This window comes from Bufo gargarizans, chromosome 8 (genome assembly GCF_014858855.1).
Source record: "Bufo gargarizans isolate SCDJY-AF-19 chromosome 8, ASM1485885v1, whole genome shotgun sequence".
Taxonomy (NCBI): domain Eukaryota; kingdom Metazoa; phylum Chordata; class Amphibia; order Anura; family Bufonidae; genus Bufo; species Bufo gargarizans.
Genome location: NC_058087.1, coordinates 40,320,467 through 40,339,950, shown reverse-complemented (window position 1 = coordinate 40,339,950; position 19,484 = coordinate 40,320,467). Strand labels below are relative to the sequence as shown.

The 19,484-nt window shown below is 45.5% G+C and overlaps 1 protein-coding gene across 1 annotated transcript in view; it reads left to right on the top strand.

Annotated features, from left to right (window-relative positions):
* The window catches only part of PDE11A (phosphodiesterase 11A), a 673,054-nt gene that overhangs the window by 506,740 nt on the left and 146,830 nt on the right, over positions 1–19,484 (top strand). The window contains exons 11-12 of the mRNA XM_044304393.1: positions 2,883–3,029; positions 3,152–3,259. Of these exons, the coding sequence (XP_044160328.1) occupies positions 2,883–3,029; positions 3,152–3,259 (255 nt within the window). The remainder of the gene's footprint in view (positions 1–2,882; positions 3,030–3,151; positions 3,260–19,484) is intronic.

Here is a 19,484-nt window from a genome sequence, read left to right as displayed (position 1 = left end):
GCAAGTTGTACACTGAATACTTTACATTGTATCAAAGTGTCAGTTCTTCAGTGTTGTCCTATGAAAAGATATAATACAATATTTACAAAAATGTGAGGGGTGTATTCACTTTTGTGAGATACAGTATATATATGTATATATGTATGTATATATATATATATTTAAATATATATACTGTATATACAGTTGCAAGAAAAAGTATGTGAACCCTTTGGAATGATATGGATTTCTGCACAAATTGGTCATAAAATGTGATCTGATCTTCATCTAAGTCACAACAATAGACAATCACAGTCTGCTTAAACTAATAACACACAAAGAATTAAATGTTACCATGTTTTTATTGAACACACCATGTAAACATTCACAGTGCAGGTGGAAAAAGTATGTGAACCCCTAGACTAATGACATCTCCAAGAGCTAATTGGAGTGAGGTGTCAGCCAACTGGAGTCCAATCAATGAGATGAGATTGGAGGTGTTGGTTACAGCTGCCCTGCCCTATAAAAAACACACACCAGTTCTGGGTTTGCTTTTCACAAGAAGCATTGCCTGATGTGAATGATGCCTCGCACAAAAAAGCTCTCAGAAGACCTACGAATAAGAATTGTTGACTTGCATAAAGCTGGAAAGGGTTATAAAAGTATCTCCAAAAGCCTTGCTGTTCATCAGTCCACGGTAAGACAAATTGTCTATAAATGGAGAAAGTTCAGCACTGCTGCTACTCTCCCTAGGAGTGGCCGTCCTGTAAAGATGACTGCAAGAGCACAGCACAGACTGCTCAATGAGGTGAAGAAGAATCCTAGAGTGTCAGCTAAAGACTTACAAAAGTCTCTGGCATATGCTAACATCCCTGTTAGCGAATCTACGATACGTAAAACACTAAACAAGAATGGATTTCATGGGAGGATACCACAGAGGAAGTCACTGCTGTCCAAAAAAGCATTGCTGCACGTTTACAGTTTGCACAAGAGCACCTGGATGTTCCACAGCAGTACTGGCAAAATATTCTGTGGACAGATGAAACCAAAGTTGAGTTGTTTGGTAGAAACACACAACACTATGTGTGGAGAAAAAGAGGCACAGCACACCAACATCAAAACTTCATCCCAACTGTGAAGTATGGTGGTGGGGGCATCATGGTTTGGGGCTGGTTTGCTGCCTCATGGCCTGGACGGATTGCTATCATCGAAGGAAAAATGAATTCCCAAGTTTATCAAGACATTTTGCAGGAGAACTTAAGGCCATCTGTCCACCAGCTGAAGCTCAACAGAAGATGGGTGTTGCAACAGGACAACGACCCAAAGCATAGAAGTAAATCAACAACAGAATGGCTTAAACAGAAGAAAATACGCCTTCTGGAGTGGCCTAGTCAGAGTCCTGACCTCAACCCGATTTGAGATGCTGTGGCATGACCTCAAGAAAGCGATTCACACCAGACATCCCAAGAATATTGCTGAACTGAAACAGTTCTGTAAAGAGGAATGGTCAAGAATTACTCCTGAACGTTGTGCACGTCTGATCTGCAACTACAGGAAACGTTTGGTTGAAGTTATTGCTGCCAAAGGAGGTTCAACCAGTTATAAAATCCAAGGGTTCACATACTTTTTCTACCTGCACTGTGAATGTTTACATGGTGTGCTCAATAAAAACATGGTAACATTTAATTCTTTGTGTGTTATTAGTTTAAAGGGACTCTGTCACCACTTTCTAACCCCCACTTTTAAAACTATAGTTCTGTCCATGGAGCCCCTGTGATTTCAATGGTGTTGTTATATGCGAAATCCGCAGGCTCGTTTTGATAAAAAAAACTTTTATCTAACCTGTCACTCATGAGGATAAGGTGCCCAGGGCCTTTCTCCTGGTCTGAACATGCCGCCCGCCGCCGCCGTTGGTGCCCAGCTCCTCCTCTGCCTTGAATTAGCGCCGCCTGAATGTGAAGAAATACGCCTCCGGCTCTCCCTCAGTCCCCCCTCCTTCTTTTCTAAGATCCCGCGCGTGCAGCAGTGTTCGCGTTATCGGGAGGTTGAGCGAAGTGCGCATGCGCATGCGCACTTCGCTCAATGAGGCTGAATCGAAAAGTCTGCACGGGCGCATCAGGCACAGGCCTGTGCGCACGCGCGAAATTTTAGAAAAGGAGGGGGGACTGAGGGAGAGCCGGAGGCGTATTTCTTCACATTCAGGCGGCGCTGAAAGGATCAGAGGAGGAGCTGGGCACCAACGGCAGCGGCGGCGGCGGCATGTTCAGACCGGGAGAAACGCCCTGGGCACCTTATCCTCATGAGTGACAGGTTAGATAAAAGTTTTTTTTATCAAAACGAGCCTGCGGATTTCGCATATAACAACACCATTGAAATCACAGGGGCTCCATGAACAGAACTATAGTTTTAAAAGTGGGGGTTAGAAAGTGGTGACAGAGTCCCTTTAAGCAGACTGTGATTGTCTATTGTTGTGACTTAGATCAAGATCAGATCACATTTTATGACCAATTTGTGCAGAAATCCATATCATTCCAAAGGGTTCACATACTTTTTCTTGCAACTGTAATTAGTTATAAAAATTGTACTTTATATTTGTCCGGAGGTGGGGGCCCAATACTGAGTTGCCTGGAGAATAATTTCTTTTGGTGGGCCCAAGTAATCCCAGTCCAACACTGAGCAGAGAATATGGTGCTTCAACATATAATTATCTTATATATGTTTTTCTATGTAGTATAAATTAATAATACCTCTATAACATAATTTTTGCTCTAGCCCTGAAATATTTTTTGGAAACATTGGTTGCCTAGATCAAAATATCATTCATGGAAAATACACGAAATGAAAATTAAATGGACATAACAGCGAAATATAGTTAAATATAACTGTGTTCTCTATCATTCAAGGCAGCCAACATCCCTTTGGTGTCAGAACTTTCTATCGATGACATCCATTTTGATGACTTCTCCTTGGACGTCGATGAGATGATTACGGCAGCGCTGAGAATGTTTATGGAACTGGGGATGGTCCAGAAGTTTAAAATTGATTATGAGGTAAACATCTGCTGTGCGACCTCTTCTGTGTAACATGTTTTTTTTTTTGTACACTACTAATGAGATCTTCCCCCACACACAGCAGTAACGACACCGCTCCTCCTGCCCCTTCTGTTTTTTAGACCTTGTGCAGGTGGCTTCTGACAGTAAGGAAGAATTATCGAATGGTTCTCTATCACAATTGGCGGCATGCCTTCAACGTGTGCCAGCTGATGTTTGCCATGTTAACTGTAAGTACGGGAGACCTGAATTATTGTCTTGTGGCCGCTCATTTTTGTAGTCATAAATTATTGTGACTGATGAAGAACATTAACCCTGAAAATTCGACATTAAACTTTTATAAACTGGAACTGAAGGCAGTACTTTATTGTTTCTGGTGGGACTGTTTTAGCCAACTTCAATATGTTTTCTAGAGGGAACGGGTATGAAAATAACATATTCGATCTTTGTGTATGCACATAATGAACATGAGAAGAATTCAAATTAAAGTAAAAATCGGTCTGTTTTCCGAAAAAACTAAATTCTGTACTTAAAGGGGTTTTCCGGGATTTAATATTGATGACCTATCCTCAGGATAGGTTATCAATATCAGATTGGCGGGGTTCTGACACCTGACACCCCTACCTATCAGCTCCGTGTGAGCGCAGCCTTCCCTTCATTGTTTACCTGCTCGCAATCGGCATTGCAGCGGTAAGCAGGTGTAACTACAAGAAGCCGTGTATAGGAACAAGCCGTCCCATTGAAGTGAATGGGCCGGCTTGTAATTACACCTACTCACTGCTGCAATGTTGACAGCGAGCAGGTAAACAATGAAGGGAAAGCTAGGCTCGCACAGAGCGAGGCCTTCTCCTCATACAGCTGATCGGTGGGGGTTCCGGGTGTCGGACACCCGCAGATCTGATATTGATGACCTATCCTGAGTATAGGTCATCAATATTAAAATCCCAGACAAACCATTAAAAGGGAATCTGACGAGTCATTTTCACCTATATAACTAGCCGCATTGCCCCACAGAAGACTGCAAACACATTCCAAACATACGGTATCTGTGCGCACTTTGTGTCTTTAATCCGTGTCCAGAAAAAGTTAAAAACAGCTCCCAAGTGCCCGGCTGGGCAGGGTTTGCTGTTCCAAGTACCCAAAGCAAACCAGACTTAAAGGGGTTATCCCATGAATAATGTAAAAAATTTGAATCAGACATCATCTATCTCAGCATTGCGGAAGGAAAATAACAATCTAGGTGAATGAGGGCAGTTTATTGTTAATAATAATATTAATATTAAACACATTCAGAATTGGCTTTAAAGGGATTTTTTTTGGGGGGAGGGGGACCCAATTCTAACTTATACTATGGGACCCCGTTATTTTCAGTACGGTCCTGGTCCAAGTAATTTCATTTGTTATTAATTGTCTTTTCTTTTTCATGATCATTACATCTTCATACGGTATATATAAGGTACAGGACACTTCAAATTATCCAAGAGACTGCATGATGAAAGCAGAAAACATGTTGCAGGAGGGGGCGTGCTTGAATTTACCAGTGTCAGGTCCAGCCCGATGGATGATAACTCCATGGAGCATTTATTTAGTCTCAGTTCCTTCTTAGGATGTCACTCCCAGCTGCAGAAGTGACATCCATCAGCATCACCAGGTCTTATTGAGACACTATTTAAGATTTCCATCAGTTATCTCCACTCCCAACTAAGCTGTAAACTCTCATTTCCTCTTAGGTTCTAAATGTCTATTCAATAAGGTCCCAAAATAATCTTTTTTTTTCAGTTTTTCCTAACGTCTCTTCTGAAACATCCATGTGTAGTTTAACCCTTACTGTAGGATCTAAATATAATGTTCGATAGAGAACATTTTAAAATGTGGAAATTATTATAAGGATACATAATGCCCCTTTGTAGTAGTAATTCGCTCTGTACCCCCTTCACAGTAGTAATGCCCATTGTACCCTTTCATAGTATTAATGCCCTCTGTGCCCCCTTTGTAGTTGTAATGCTCTCTGTGCCTCCTTAACAGTAGTACCCATTGTTCCCCCTTCATAGTAGTTATGCTCTCTGGGCCCCTTTGTGGGTGGTAGTAATGCCCTCTGGGCCCACTACGTAGTAGTATTGCCCTTTGTGCCCCCTTTATAGTAGTAATGCCCATTGTGCCCCCTTCATAGAAGTAACGCCCTCTGTGCCACCTCTGTGTTAATAAAACAAAAAGAAAACAGTAACTACTCACCTTGTCCTGTTCCAGCTCCCCCTGCAGACACAGATCGCTCTGCAGCACTGTGTGGGAGGAGCACAGGCAGATTCCCAGGCTGCAGGCTCCTCCCACACATTACGGCAGCGTGATCTGTGCCTGCAGGCTGAATGATGGAGCGCGGGGAGCTGGGCGGTCAGTGAGTGACAGGACCGCAGCTCCCCTCTTCATCCCCATTTAAACATGTGATCCATGGACAATGCTACTAAGGCCTCATGCACACGACCGTTCCGTTTTTTGCGGTCCGCAAACCGCGGATCCGCAAAAAAACGGAAGCCGCCAGTGTGCCTTCCGCAATTTGCGGAACGGGCGGCCCATTGTAGAAATGCCTATTCTTGTCCGCAAAACAGACAAGAATAGGACATGTTACATTTTTTGGGGGGGGCTACGGAACGGAGCAACGGATGCGGCCCCATTGAAGTGAATGGGTCCGCATGTGAGCCGCAAAAGCTGCGGCTCGGATGCGGACCAAAGCAACTTTTGTGTGCATGAGCCCTAAGTGTGTGTCCTTTGCAATGTATGCGCGCCTTGAAGAGCTTTTCGAGGGTGAATACATTTGCACTAGATGCAATCATGTTGCATATTTGGAAGCCCAGGCCTTGGATCTAAATAAGCAGCTTGAAACACTTAGCAGCCTTGCAGACCTGGAGAGAGGCTTAGACCTCACTGTCTGCACACCGGTCCTGCACTCCTTTCAGCTCTTCGGTCACAGGCCGATCAGTGGCTAATCCCGCTCAATTTGACAGTTGGTAAAGTGGTGTGCGACAACGGTGCCAATCTGCTGAGCACGCTGAAACAGGGCAAAATGACACACATGCCGTGCATGGCACATGTCATGAACTTAGTCGTGCAGTGATTCGTTGCCAAATACCCCGGGGTCCAGGACGCCTTGCGGCAGGCCAGGAAAATCTCTGGCCATTTTAGAAGATCTTACACGGCCATGGCTCGCCTTGCTGACGTTTAGTGGCGACACCACTTGCCCGTCAGACGTCTGATTTGTGACTGCCCGACGCGCTGGAACTCCACCTTGTATATGCTTGATAGGCTGCTCCAGCAGAAACGTGCCGTTAATGACTACCTGTACGAACTCTGTGGCAGGACAGGTTCTGGGAAGCTTGTTTTTTTTTCACCGCGCCAGTGGCTGTTCATGCTTGATGCATGCAGACTTCTGTGGCCATTTGATGAGATCACCAAACTGGTCAGTCACAACCAGGGCGCCATCAGTGACATCGTACCTTACGTCTTTTTTCTGGAGCATGCATTGCGTCGTGTCATTGATCAAGCTGTCGAGGAGCAGGAGCTGGAAGATGAGGAAGTCGCAATACTGAATGAAGTTAGCAGGAGTCTGAAGAGGAGTCAGAGGAGGATGGTGGCTGGGGGGAGGAGGAGAAGGAGCAAGAAGAGCAGGCTTTAAACTTTTTGGGGATCCCTGGTGTTGTCCGTGGCTGGGGGGAGGAGACCGAGGACGACATTCTCCTGGGTGATGAGCAGGAGCCAGGGTGCTCCACCACTTCCAATGCAGGACCTAGTGCAAATGGGGACCTTCATGCTCCAGTGTTAGAAAAGGGACCCCTGTATAAAAAGCATAAAGGTCAATGACCTGTACTGGGTGGCAACATATTTAGACCCCTGGTAAAAACACAAAAAGGGCTGTCAGTATGCAGCATTTCCAGGCCTTGCTGCGAGAGATGCTGTATTCTGCATTTTTTCAATGCAAAATATCGGCAATATAATTTTCGCGTACGCGCATGCGCAAATGCACTATACGGTACCCAAATGCACTATAAAGAAAGTATATTGGTATATAACACCCCGCTTCAATCAGTTTTTTGGGAGGACGACTGGTATATCACACCAGTAGAAATTATTTGTTTCAATAAAGCTTGTCCCTCTATATACCTGCAGTATCGCAGCAGAACCGCACACAACTGCCGCACAATACAAATGCACTATAATATACTTTCCAACATAGAAAGTATATTATAACATTGTACAAGGAAGGCAATCCATTAGAATATACATGAAGATAAAACGTAATCAGGGTCCATTCACACGTCCGTAAGTGTTTTGCGGATCCGCAAAACACGGACACCGGCAATGTGCATTCTGCAATTTGTGGACAGCACATCGCTGGCACTATAATAGAAAATGCCTAATCTTGTCTGCAAACGGAAGCACAGATGCGGAAGTGCGGATCCGCGGATGCGGACAGCACATTCCGGCCCCGTTGAAACTTAATGGGTCTGCACCCGTTCCGCAAAATTGCTGAACGGATGCGGACCCATTTTGCGGACGTATGAATGGAAAAGATATCCCTCAAAATGAAAATAAATGAAATTATTAAAGTTAACCAAAAAGCATAGATGTGGTAGGCAATAACAAGTGCTCGGCGGCACTAAATCAGGTGCTCGGCGGCACCAAATCAGAAACCATATGTCCTACCACAATCCGGGGGGTTCCAGTGCACATAGATGAATCCAGGAGGGAAAGCAAAAAAACATCCATCCCTGGGCTAGATGATGATGTGGTATTGAAGGACAGGGTGGGCAAAGAACTATCCCTGATATTGCCCTACAGGGGGTGCTATTCTGGCCCTGATAGCCTAACCACAGATCACCCGCCCTGATAAGAGCGACCCTGTCCGGAACCTTACCCTATATAAAAATGGCCCTAGTAAGCCCCTAGCCCCTAGGCCCCTGACTTCCAGGTGATCACTATATAGATCTATGTGTTTTTGACTCATTATAAAAGTATATTATAAGTATATCGCACCCCTCTGTGTGTCACACATATCGATAGCACACCTATACTAGTGCTTAAAATGACTTTTGTGGCCCTATTAGCTAGCGTTTGGTGTCCCTAACAGCCTGTCCCTGCTCCACACAGCAACCTCTTCCTACACTGGCAAAACACTGAATGTAAAATGGCGGCCAGATCAGGTTTATTTATAAGGTAAGGGGTATGTCCATGTGCTGAAATGTCTCAATTGGCTGTCCTGTACCACCTGATGGATGTGTCATGGGTCAAAGTTCTTCACAATGTAAAAGAATATGGCGGGCACAAATTTCTCCATATGTTCGCATGTTCGGCGAATTGCGAACACGCAAAGTTCGCCGCAAAATGACCGCCGGGCGAACCGCAAGGCCATCTCTAATGACAACACTATTATCAGCAGCTGACACGTTAAAAAAAGCCCACACTGAGGAGCCATGTGCCGGCGTCCTGGGAGCGCAAGATGTGACCGTGCATGGTGGATGGCTCGCTCCAGATACATCTGCAGTCTGCTTTTTGCCTACTGTGCACTGTGAGTTCTGCCTGCTTCTCCTCCCTCTCCTCCCTATCTGCTGCTCCGTCTCACCCTCTGAACTCCCCTCCTCTTCCTCTCTTGTGGGCACCCACGTGATGTCCATCAACACGACATCATAGTCACCTTCACCACCACTGACATTAGAGATCTCAGAGTAGGCAGCAACAGCGGGGACCACCCTCCGTGGGCTGATCTGGGTACTGTCATCAGACCGCTGGGTGGCGGCCGTTGCTACCTCCTCTTACTCATCCGATGCCAAGAATGGCTGCGCATCGGTAAGGTCTGGGAATGGATGGGAAAATAATTCCTCTGACTTGAGTGGAGGGGCTGTGGTGGTGATTGTGTCTTTGGGGGTGCACACAGCAGAGAGTAAGGAGGGTGCAGATACAGAGGATGAGAAGGGTGCAGAAGCGGAAGGCTGAGTGGGTCACTCAACCAACTCTGGTGCGCCCTTTGAAGTTATCGCACACGCCTTCTCCAACTTCCCACTTAGGCTCCAGCCTTGTGCACCTGCCCGACCCCTACCATCCCTGCGGAACGGTCTGCCTCTTCCTCTGCCTGTCATTTTCTAAATGACCCTCTGCCTAAGTCCATAGAGAGGAGCAGTATTTGTGGAAGAAGGTATATTGCACCCCTCAATCAGTATTTGGCGGAAGCAAGTATATGGCACCCCTCAATCAGTATTTTGTAGAAGCAGGTGTATCGCAGCCCTCAATCAGTATTTGGTGGAAGAAGGTATATAGCAATAGCACCCCTCAATCAGTATTTTGTGGAAGAAGGTATATGGCACCCCTCAATCAGTATTTGGCGGAAACAGGTATATAGCACCTCTCAATCAGTATTTGGCGGAAACAGGTATATGGTACCCCTCAATCAGTATCAGTATTTGGTGGAAGAAGGTATACAGAAATAGCACCCCTCAATAAGTATTTTGTGGAAGAAGGTATATAGCTCCCCTCAATCAGTATTTGGCGGAAACTGGTATATGGCACCCCTCAATCAGTATTTTGTGGAAGCAGGTGTATCGCAGCCCTCAATCAGTATTTGGTGGAAGAAGGTATATAGCAATAGCACCCCCCAATCAGTATTTAGTGGAAGAAGGTATATGGCACCCCTCAATCAGTATTTGGCGGAAACAGGTATATAGCACCCCTCAATCAGTATTTGGCGGAAACAGGTATATGGCACCCCTCAATCAGTATTTTGTGGAAGCAGGTGTATTGCAGCCCTCAATCAGTATTTGGTGGAAGAAGGTATATAGCAATTGCACCCCTCAATTAGTATTTAATGTAAGAAGGTATATGGTACCCCTCAATCATATTTGGCGGAAACAGGTATATGGCACCCCTCAATCAGCATTTTGTGGAAGCAGGTGTATCGCACCCCTCAATCAGTATTTTGTGGAAGAAGGTATATAACACCCCTGAATCAGTATTTGGCAGAAACAGGTATATAGCACCCCTCAATCAGGATTTTGTGGAAGAAGGTATATTGCAGCCCTCAAGCTGTTTTTTTTGGGGCAACAGGTATATCACACCCGTTGCAATTAGTTACTCCAATAGCATTTGTCCCTCTATCTAGCTGCAGTGTCGCAGCAGAACCGCACACAACTGCTGCACAATACAACTACACTATAATATAATTTCTATGTTAAAAAAGTATATTATAAGTATATCACACCCCTTTATATCACACCTATCGATAGCACACCTATACCAGTCCTATCACACCTATCAATAGCACACCTATACCAGTCCTTAAAAGGACTTTTGTGGCACCATTAGCTAGCGTTTGGTGTCTCTAACAGTCTGTCCCTGCTCCAAAATGCAACCTCTCTCTACACTGGCAAAACACATAATGTAAAATGGCTGCCAAATCGGGTTCTTTTATAGGGTTGGGGGTCCATGTGCTGAAACGTCTCAATTGGCTGTCCTGTCCCACCTAATGGGGAAGACCCAGCGGTCATGGTACACATTGGCACCAATGACAAAGTCAGGGGGAGATGGAAGGTCCTTAAAAATGATTTTAGGGAACTAGGAGAAAAGCTCAAGTCCAGGACCTCCTAAGTAGTGTTTTCAGAAATACTACCAGTGCCACGAGCGTCACCAGAGAGACAACGGGAGCTTAGGGAGTTAAATAAGTGGCACAGAAGCTGGTGCAGGAAGGAAGGGTTTAGGTTCATGGAGAACTGGGCCGACTTCTCTGTCGGTTACAGGCTCTACAGTAGGGATGGGCTGCATCTTAATGGGGAGGGTGCAACTGCTCTGGGGGAACAAATATTTAGATGTCTGGTGGAGCTTTTAAACTAGGATCTGGGGGGAGGGTGGGGGATCATACTAATAAGGGGGTAGATAGTGTAGATAGAGAGTGGGATATAGAAGGGGACAGTGGGGATTTAGTGGGGGCTGGGGTTAGCGAGGGAAGTAGGGAGAAGACTGGGCAGAACTATACACTTATGAAAAATAGAACTGCAGGTAACAAGAACCTGTTACATACAAACATCAACCAAGGTGACCCAAAAATCTTGGATATTCACTTTACAGGTAATAGTAATTGAAAATGTATTTTCACAAATGCCAGAAGTCTAGCTAGCAAAATGAGGGAGCTGGAGGCTATGGTACTAGAAGAGCACATAGATATAGTGTCACCACCAGATCTTTGAGAAGTTCTGATAGACGTTCTTCAGTACTTCCTGCATGATCTTCTTTTGTTTTGCTTTCGTTTTGACATCTCTCCTCCCTCTCCCAGCTGTCATCTATTAGCAGTGATTGCCTCCCTATATATCCCCTCCCCATACTCCCTCACCTTGCGGTTTATACAACTTTCTGGACTGTGCTGATGCTAGAAGCTGCTACTGCTTCATCCACAAGATAAGCCTGGTCCTTTATTTCTGTTTTCCTGTGGTCTTGATCCTAGGTGACCCTGACTCCCTCCGTATTTAGTGTAGGGAGCCTGTGGTCGTGTCCCCCCACTATTATAGGGTGTTCAGGTGTCATACAGGACGAGGGTATGCAATTATCTACCATTGAGATTTTTGCATAGGCTGAGCAGTAAGGGAGAGTGCTAGGGCTGTTACAGGGCTTCCCCTCTTGTTCCTTAGTTTTGGATCAAGTCAGTCGGATCTTCATTTGTGTCTTCTAGTTTTCTGCAACACCATCCGTGACATATAGTTGGTGTGGCTAAACCATGGTTGGATTCTTTGCATGACTGGGCTGTAAATATTGAGGGTTTTACACTATTTAGGAAAGATAGGGTTAATAGAAAAGGAGGTGGTGTGTGTCTGTATGTGAGGAGTGATCTGAAGACAAGTGTGAAAGAGGCAATTGTGGGTGAGGATGGTGAGGATGTGGAAACCTTACGGGTTATGGGTGGAAGTTCAAAGGGATATAAACACTGTAAAAATAATACTTGGTGTAATCTATAGACCCCCTAACATCACAGAGATAGAAACGCAACTGTATAACCAATTCGAGCGGGCTGCACAGGGTGGTACAGTGGTCATAATGGGAGATTTTAACTTCCCAGACATTGACTGGGGACATGATTCCGCCTCAACCGCAAAGGGGAGAAGATTCCTCAAATTTCTGCAGAACCACTTTATGGGCCAGTTTGTAGAAGCTCCCACTAGGGGTGATGCTCTGTTAGATCTGGTAATCTATAATGATGCAGAGCTTGTTGGAAATGCTACTGTTCAGGAAACACTAGGTAATAGTGACCACAATATAATTATATTCCCCCTAAACTATAAGAAGCAAACTCTGTCAGACAGAGCAAAGACACTAAATTTCAAAAAGGCTAATTTCCCTGGGTTGAGGGCAGCATTTCAGGGCATAGACTGGGAGCAGCTACTGTCACATAATAATACTGAGGATAAATGGGAGAGCTTTAAATCCACATTGAGTAATTGCAATACAAAATGTATTTCTTTAGGTAACAAGTATAAATTGCTAAAATTAAACCCCCCATGGCTCAAATCTGAGGGGTCAGCTGGAGCGTTTGAAGATTACAAAGGGCTTAATAAAATCTGTAAAAAGGAGATAAAATTAGCAAAAATACAAAACGAACAGCAGGTAGCTGAACAAATCCCCCAAAAAATCACCAAAAATCCTTTAAATATATAAATACTAAAAAAAAACTAGGTCTGAGCAGGTAGGTCCCCTAAATAATGGTAAAGGGGGATTAGTCACTAAAGATAAGGAAAAGGTAGAGTTAGGCTACTTTCACACTCGCGTTTTGTGCGGATCCGTCTCGTATCTGCACAGACGGATACGCACGAATAATGCAAAAGCTTGTATCCATTAATAACAGATCCATTTGCATTATTCATTAAAAAAAAAGTCTAAGTCAGAACGGATCCATTTTTGACTGTGTTCATCTGAGGGGTTAGGTCATGTGGTATTTTTATAGAGCTTACGGACGTGACAATATCTAATATGTCTACTTTTTTTAATTTATTTAGGTTTTACACTATAATATCCTTTTTATAAAAAAAAAATACATTTTAGTATCTCCATAGTCTGAGTTAGTTTTTTTTGTTTTTGTTTTTAGCCGATTGTCTTAGGTAGGGCCTAATTTTTGGCGGGATGAGAGGATGGTTTTATTGGCACTATTTTGGGGTGCATATTACTTTTTGATCGCTTGCTATTACACTTTTTGTGATGTAAGGTGACAAAAAAATAGCTTTTTTTACACCGTTTTAACTTTATTTTTTTGACTGTGTTCATCTGAGGGGTTAGGTCATGTGGTGTTTTTATAGTTTAGGTTCTTACAGACGCGGCGATACCTAACATGTTAACTTTTTTTTTAAAAAAATCTTTGAAAAAATATTTTTTTTGTGTGTCTCCAAAGAGCCATATTTATTTTATTTTTTTCTGGGAAATTCTGTGGCCAAATAGAATTAAAAATGGGGAAGGGGATTATAAATTTAGTACTTCATGGAAGTGTGGTACTCCCTGAAGCAACCATCAATGCAGAGGCCCGGATGATCGGGGCACATGTCACACTGAGTGGTGGTGTCCTTCCGTATCCCCCTCCTGTGACACACTCTGCACTTTTTTGGGGACCGTACCTTCTTTCCAGTATGGGGGACCACACCTGGAAAGTGTTGGCCAGGGACAATACAGGCGCCTCCAGTTCCCGAGGTACTCCGGACTGCCTCATAGAACTGCAGGAATTTTCCTGTGTTGCCAGCGCTCCGGGACAGCACAAAAGAGTTGTACTAGGCAACCTGTACCAAGTAGACCGCAACTTTTTTGTATCATGCCCAGGTTTTGCACATGGCGTTATATGGCTTGAGGACTTGATCAGAGAGATCAACTCCTCCCATATACCGATTGTAGTCCATGATACAATCGGGCTTGAGGACTGTTGCCTCGGTACCTCGCACAAGGACAGGGGTGATGCCGTTACACAGTACAAGGACATCCCTCTTGTGCTTATATCTGACCAGCAACAGGTTTCCACTGATAAGAGCACGGGTCTCACCCCTGGGATAGGTACCTGGAGGGGGTGGGTAGGAAAGGGTGTGTTGATTTTTCTGCACGGTCCCACAAGCGTACAGCGTAAAGTTATCCACGTACAGGTGGTAACCCTTATCTAGCAGTGGGTGCTAGATAAGGGTTATACAAGTTTTCTGCTAACACCCAGAGTAGGTTGACATTCTGGGCGTTCAATATGGGAATCTCGCCCCTCGTACACACGAAACTTGTAAGTGTACCCTGAGGTACTCTCACAAAGTTTGTACAGCTTCACGCCATACCTCGCCCACTTAGAGGGAACATACTGGCGGGAAATGAGTCTCCCCTTGAAAGCAATGAGAGAACATCAACAGCGACCTCCCTTCCAGGTACATAGGCCTCCAGAAATTTGGTCCCGAAGTGATCGATGACCGGACTGGTTTTGTACAGGCGGTCATAGGCAGTATCACCTCGAGGGGGAGGGGGGGACATGCTGCATTATCTGCATAGAAACATAGAAACATAGAAACATAGAATGTGTCGGCAGATAAGAACCATTTGGCCCATCTAGTCTGCCCAATATATCTGAATCCTATGAATAGCCCCGGCCCTATCTTATATGAAGGATGGCCTTATGCCTATCCCATGCATGCTTAAACTCCTTCACTGTATTTGCAGCTACCACTTCTGCAGGAAGGCTATTCCATGCATCCACTACCCTCTCAGTAAAGTAATACTTCCTTATATTACTTTTAAACCTTTGCCCCTCTAATTTAAAACTGTGTCCTCTTGTGGTAGTTTTTCTTCTTTTAAATATGCTCTCCTCCTTTACCGAGTTGATTCCCTTTATGTATTTAAAAGTTTCTATCATATCCCCTCGGTCTCTTCTTTCTTCCAAGCTATACATATTAAGGTCTTTTAACCTTTCCTGGTAAGTTTTATCCTGCAATCCATGTACTAGTTTAGTAGCTCTTCTCTGAACTCTCTCTAGAGTATCTATATCCTTCTGGAGATATGGCCTCCAGTACTGCGCACAATGCAGGCATTTCCGAATGGTCTCAAAACGGGAACGTGTCATGGCCATACAGTAGAGTGGGGTCTGGTAGAGGACGTGCCTACTCCAGTAATGCCTGACACTGTTTTTTTTTACTAGGCCCATGTGCAGCACGAGGCCCCAAAACGTCCTCATCTCGGCTGCACTGACCGGAGTCTAGACACCGGATCTATCCAAAAAAGAGCCCGGATGTTGAGCAATGAACTGTTGGGCGAACAAGTTCGTTTGCTCCACCATCAGATTCACAAAGTGGTCACTGAAAAAAAACTAAAAGAGTAATATTCAGTGAAGCCCACTGTGCGAATATGGATTCCTAGTTGGCCAACAAAGTCAGGAATCCTCTGGGGTACATCAGACAAGTTCACCGGTAGGGGGCTCAGGTGGACTTATCTGGTGGGCCGGAAAATTAGTATGAGTCCCAGGGCATTTCATACTAGTGTGGGCCACAAGGTCCCTGGCATGGGGGTCCCCTGGCTCCGCCTGGCGGCGTCTCTGCCGCCTTGGCGGCTCATCCTTACTAGATGATGAGGACGCAGATGGCAAGAGGAAAGTGGGGTCATCCTCGTCCTTAGGGTCCATTCACACGTCCGTTTTTTCTTTCCTGATCTGTTCCGTTTTTTGCGGAACAGATCAGGACCAGATCTGGACCCATTCATTTTCAATGGGTCCTGGAAAAAATCGGACAGCACAATGCGTTGTTCCGTTCCGCATGTCCGTTTAAATATAAAACATGTCCTATTCTTGTCCGCAAAATTCGGAACCTGGTACAATACAAAGTCAATGGATCCGCAAAAAACGGAAGACATTCGGATGTCATTCCGTATGTCATCCGTTTTTTGCGGAATCCGTTCCTGGAAACACATAACAAATTTATTTTAATTTTTTTTTTCAATTTTTTTTCAAAGAAATCCAAACAACTTTATTTGATTATTGAACCTTATACATGTTTCCGTTTTTTGCGGATCCGCAAAAAACGGATGACATACGGATGACATACGGAAACATTTTCAGGAACAACGGATCCGCAAAAAACGGACCGAAAATCGGGATATAGGAAAATACTGACGTGTGAATGTAGCCTTACTGGGGCTCTGGTAGTCAGAGACAAGAAGGGCGTATGTGTCCTCGGTGGGCCATAGTGGAGTGTGTGTGTGCGTGTGTGTAAAACTTTATTTAGTGTGCGTGTGTGTGGGGGAACGGGTGTTCACGTTCACTTATAAACCGAACAGAAAAAAATATTTAAAAAAAAATAAAAATTGGGGCTTTCATTTTTTTATTTAAATAAATAAAAAATATTCTAACTCGCTGATCAGCGGTCAGCAGGTGGGCAGGGGGGCAAGCTGAGTGTGCTGTAGACCCCAGACACCCAATCAGGGTGAAGCCCAAAAAAATTACATTTTTTTTTCCCTAAAACTATCCCTCAGTCTCCCTGCCTAATCTAACCTTTCCCCAAACCTGTCCCTGCTAACTTTTGAGTGCCAGATGGCACTATGGTGGCTCAAGTGTGGGTGCTGGGCTCAGAGGTGGACGGACGCTCCTCTCTCCTGGCTCCACGGAAGCAGTGTGGAGGAGGAGAGCAGAGCTGGGGGAAGTTAACCCCCGCCCGTCCAGCCAATAGGATGCGATCCTGATTTCAGCAGGCACTCTGTTCCGATCACCGCCCGCCGCGCGACGGTGATCGGAAATACACAGGGCGAGTGTCCTTAAGGACTCGGACATCAGGATGTACCTGTACGCCCTGTGTCCTTAAGAGGTTAAAGAGCTCTGTTCAGTCCATGCTGTGCCCCTGTTTATCATTTTTAAGATTCTCTAGGTACTGGTACAGTGCCAAGTGATTGGCGCAAGGCAAACGTGGTGCCCATATTCAAAAAAGGCTCAAGGTCCTTCAAAGGTAATTATAGACCAGTTAGTTTAACTTCTGTTGTGGGAAAAATGTTTGAAGGACTCTTAAGGGACTATATACAGGAGAATGTGACTTTTTGCAAAGGCTTTTGGTACTGTCCCTCATAGACGCTTAATAAGTAAAGTAAGGTCTATAGGCTTGAAAAGTATAGTTTGCAATTGGATTGAAAACTGGCTGAAGAACCGTGTCCAGAGAGTTGTGGTCAATGATTCCTATTCAGAATGGTCCCAGGTTCTAAGTGGTGTACCCCAAGGTTCAGTGCTGGGTCCTCGTATTATTTAATTTATTTATTAATGATATCGAGGACGAGATTAATAGCACCATTTCTATTTTTGCAGATGATACTAAGCTATGTAGAACTGTACAGTCTATGGAAGATGTCCATATACTACAAGCTGACTTGAACACTCTGAGTGATTTGGCATCAACTTGGCAAATGAGGTTCTCAAATGTAAAGTTATGCATCTTGGTAGTAATAATCTCTGTGCTTCATATGTCTTAGGGGATGTAACACTGGGAGAGTCACTTTTAGGCCTCATGCACACGACAGTATTTTTTCACGGTCCGCAAAAACGGGGTCCATAGGTCCGTGATCCGTGACCATTTTTTCGTCCGTGGGTCTTCCTTGATTTTTGGAGGATCCACAGACATGAAAAAAAAGTCGTTTTGGTGTCCGCCTGGCCGTGCGGAGCCAAACGGATCCGTCCTGAATTACAATGCAAGTCAATGGGGACGGATCCGTTTGACGTTGACACAATATGGTGCAATTGCAAACGGATCCATCCCCCATTGACTTTCAATGTAAAGTCAGGAGTCCCTTTCATACCATCGGATCGGAGTTTTCTCCAATCCGATGGTATATTTTAACTTGAAGCGTCCCCATCACCATGGAAACGCCTCTATGTTAGAATATACTGTCGGATATGAGTTAGATCGTGAAACTCAGATCCGACAGTATATTCTAACACAAAGGCGTTCCCATGGTGATGGGGACGCTTCAGGTTATAATATACTAAAATAACTGTGTACATGATTGCCCCCTGCTGCCTGGCAGGTGCTGCCATGCAGCAGGGGGCAGACCCCCCCCCCCTGTTTTTAACTCATTGGTGGCCAGTGCGGCCGCCCCCCCCCTCCCCCCTGTAGTTAACTCATTGGTGGCCAGTGGGCCTCCCCTGTAGTTAACTCATTGGTGGCCAGTGGGCCCCCCCTCCCTCCCCTGTAGTTAACTCATTGGTGGCCAGTGGGCCCCCCTCCCTCCCCTGTAGTTAACTCATTGGTAGCCAGTGGGCCCCCCTCCCCTGTGGTTAACTCTTTGGTGGCCAGTGGTCCCCCCTCCCTCCCCTGTAGTTAACTCGTTGGTGGCCAGCCCCCCTCCCTCCCCTGTAGTTAACTCGTTGGTGGCCAGTGGGCCCTCCCCCCTCCCTCCCTCTCCTAATTAAAATCCCCCCCCCCTATCATTGGTGGCAGCGGAGAGTACCGATCGGAGTCCCAGTTTAATCGCTGGGGCTCCGATCGGTAACCATTGCAACCAGGACGCTACTACAGACCCGGTTGCCATGGTTACTTAGCAATTTGTAGAAGCATTATACTTACCTGCGAGCTGCGATGTCTGTGATCGGCCGGGAGCTCCTCCTACTGGTAAGTGACAGGTCTGTGCGGCGCATTGCTTAATGATCTGTCACTTACCAGTAGGAGGAGCTCCCAGCCGGTCACAGACATCGCAGCTCGCAGGTAAGTATAATGCTTCTACAAATTGCTAAGTAACCATGGCAACCGGGACTGCAGTAGCGTCCTGGTTGCCATGGTTACCGATCGGAGCCCCAGCGATTAAACTGGGACTCCGATCGGTACTCTCCGCTGCCACCAATGATAGGGGGGGAGATTTTAATTAGGAGGGGGAGGGAGGGCCCACTGGCCACCAACGAGTTAACTACAGTGGAGGGAGGGGGGCTGGCCACCAACGAGTTAACTACAGGGGAGGGAGGGGGGGCGGGCCACCAATGAGTTAACTACAGGGGAGGGAGGGGGGGCCGGCCGCACTGGCCACCAATGTGTTAACTACAGGGGGGGAGGGGGGGTCTGCCCCCTGCTGCCTGGCAGCACCTGCCAGGCAGCAGGGGGCAGTCATGTACACAGTTCTTTTAGTATATTCTAACCTGAAGCGTCCCCATCACCATGGGAATGCCTCTGTGTTAGAATATACTGTCGGATCTGAGTTTTCACGAAGTGAAAACTCCGCTCTGAAAAAGCTTTTATGCAGATGGATCTGCGGATCCGTCTGTGTAAAAGTAGCCTACGGCCACGGACCACGGACGCGGATGCCAATCTTGTGTGCATCCGTGTTTTTTCACGGACCCATTGACTTGAATGGGTCCGTGAACCGTTGTCCGTCAAAACAATAGGACAGGTCATATTTTTTTGACGGACAGGAAACACGGATCACGGATGCGGCTGCAAAACGGTGCATTTTCCGATTTTTCCA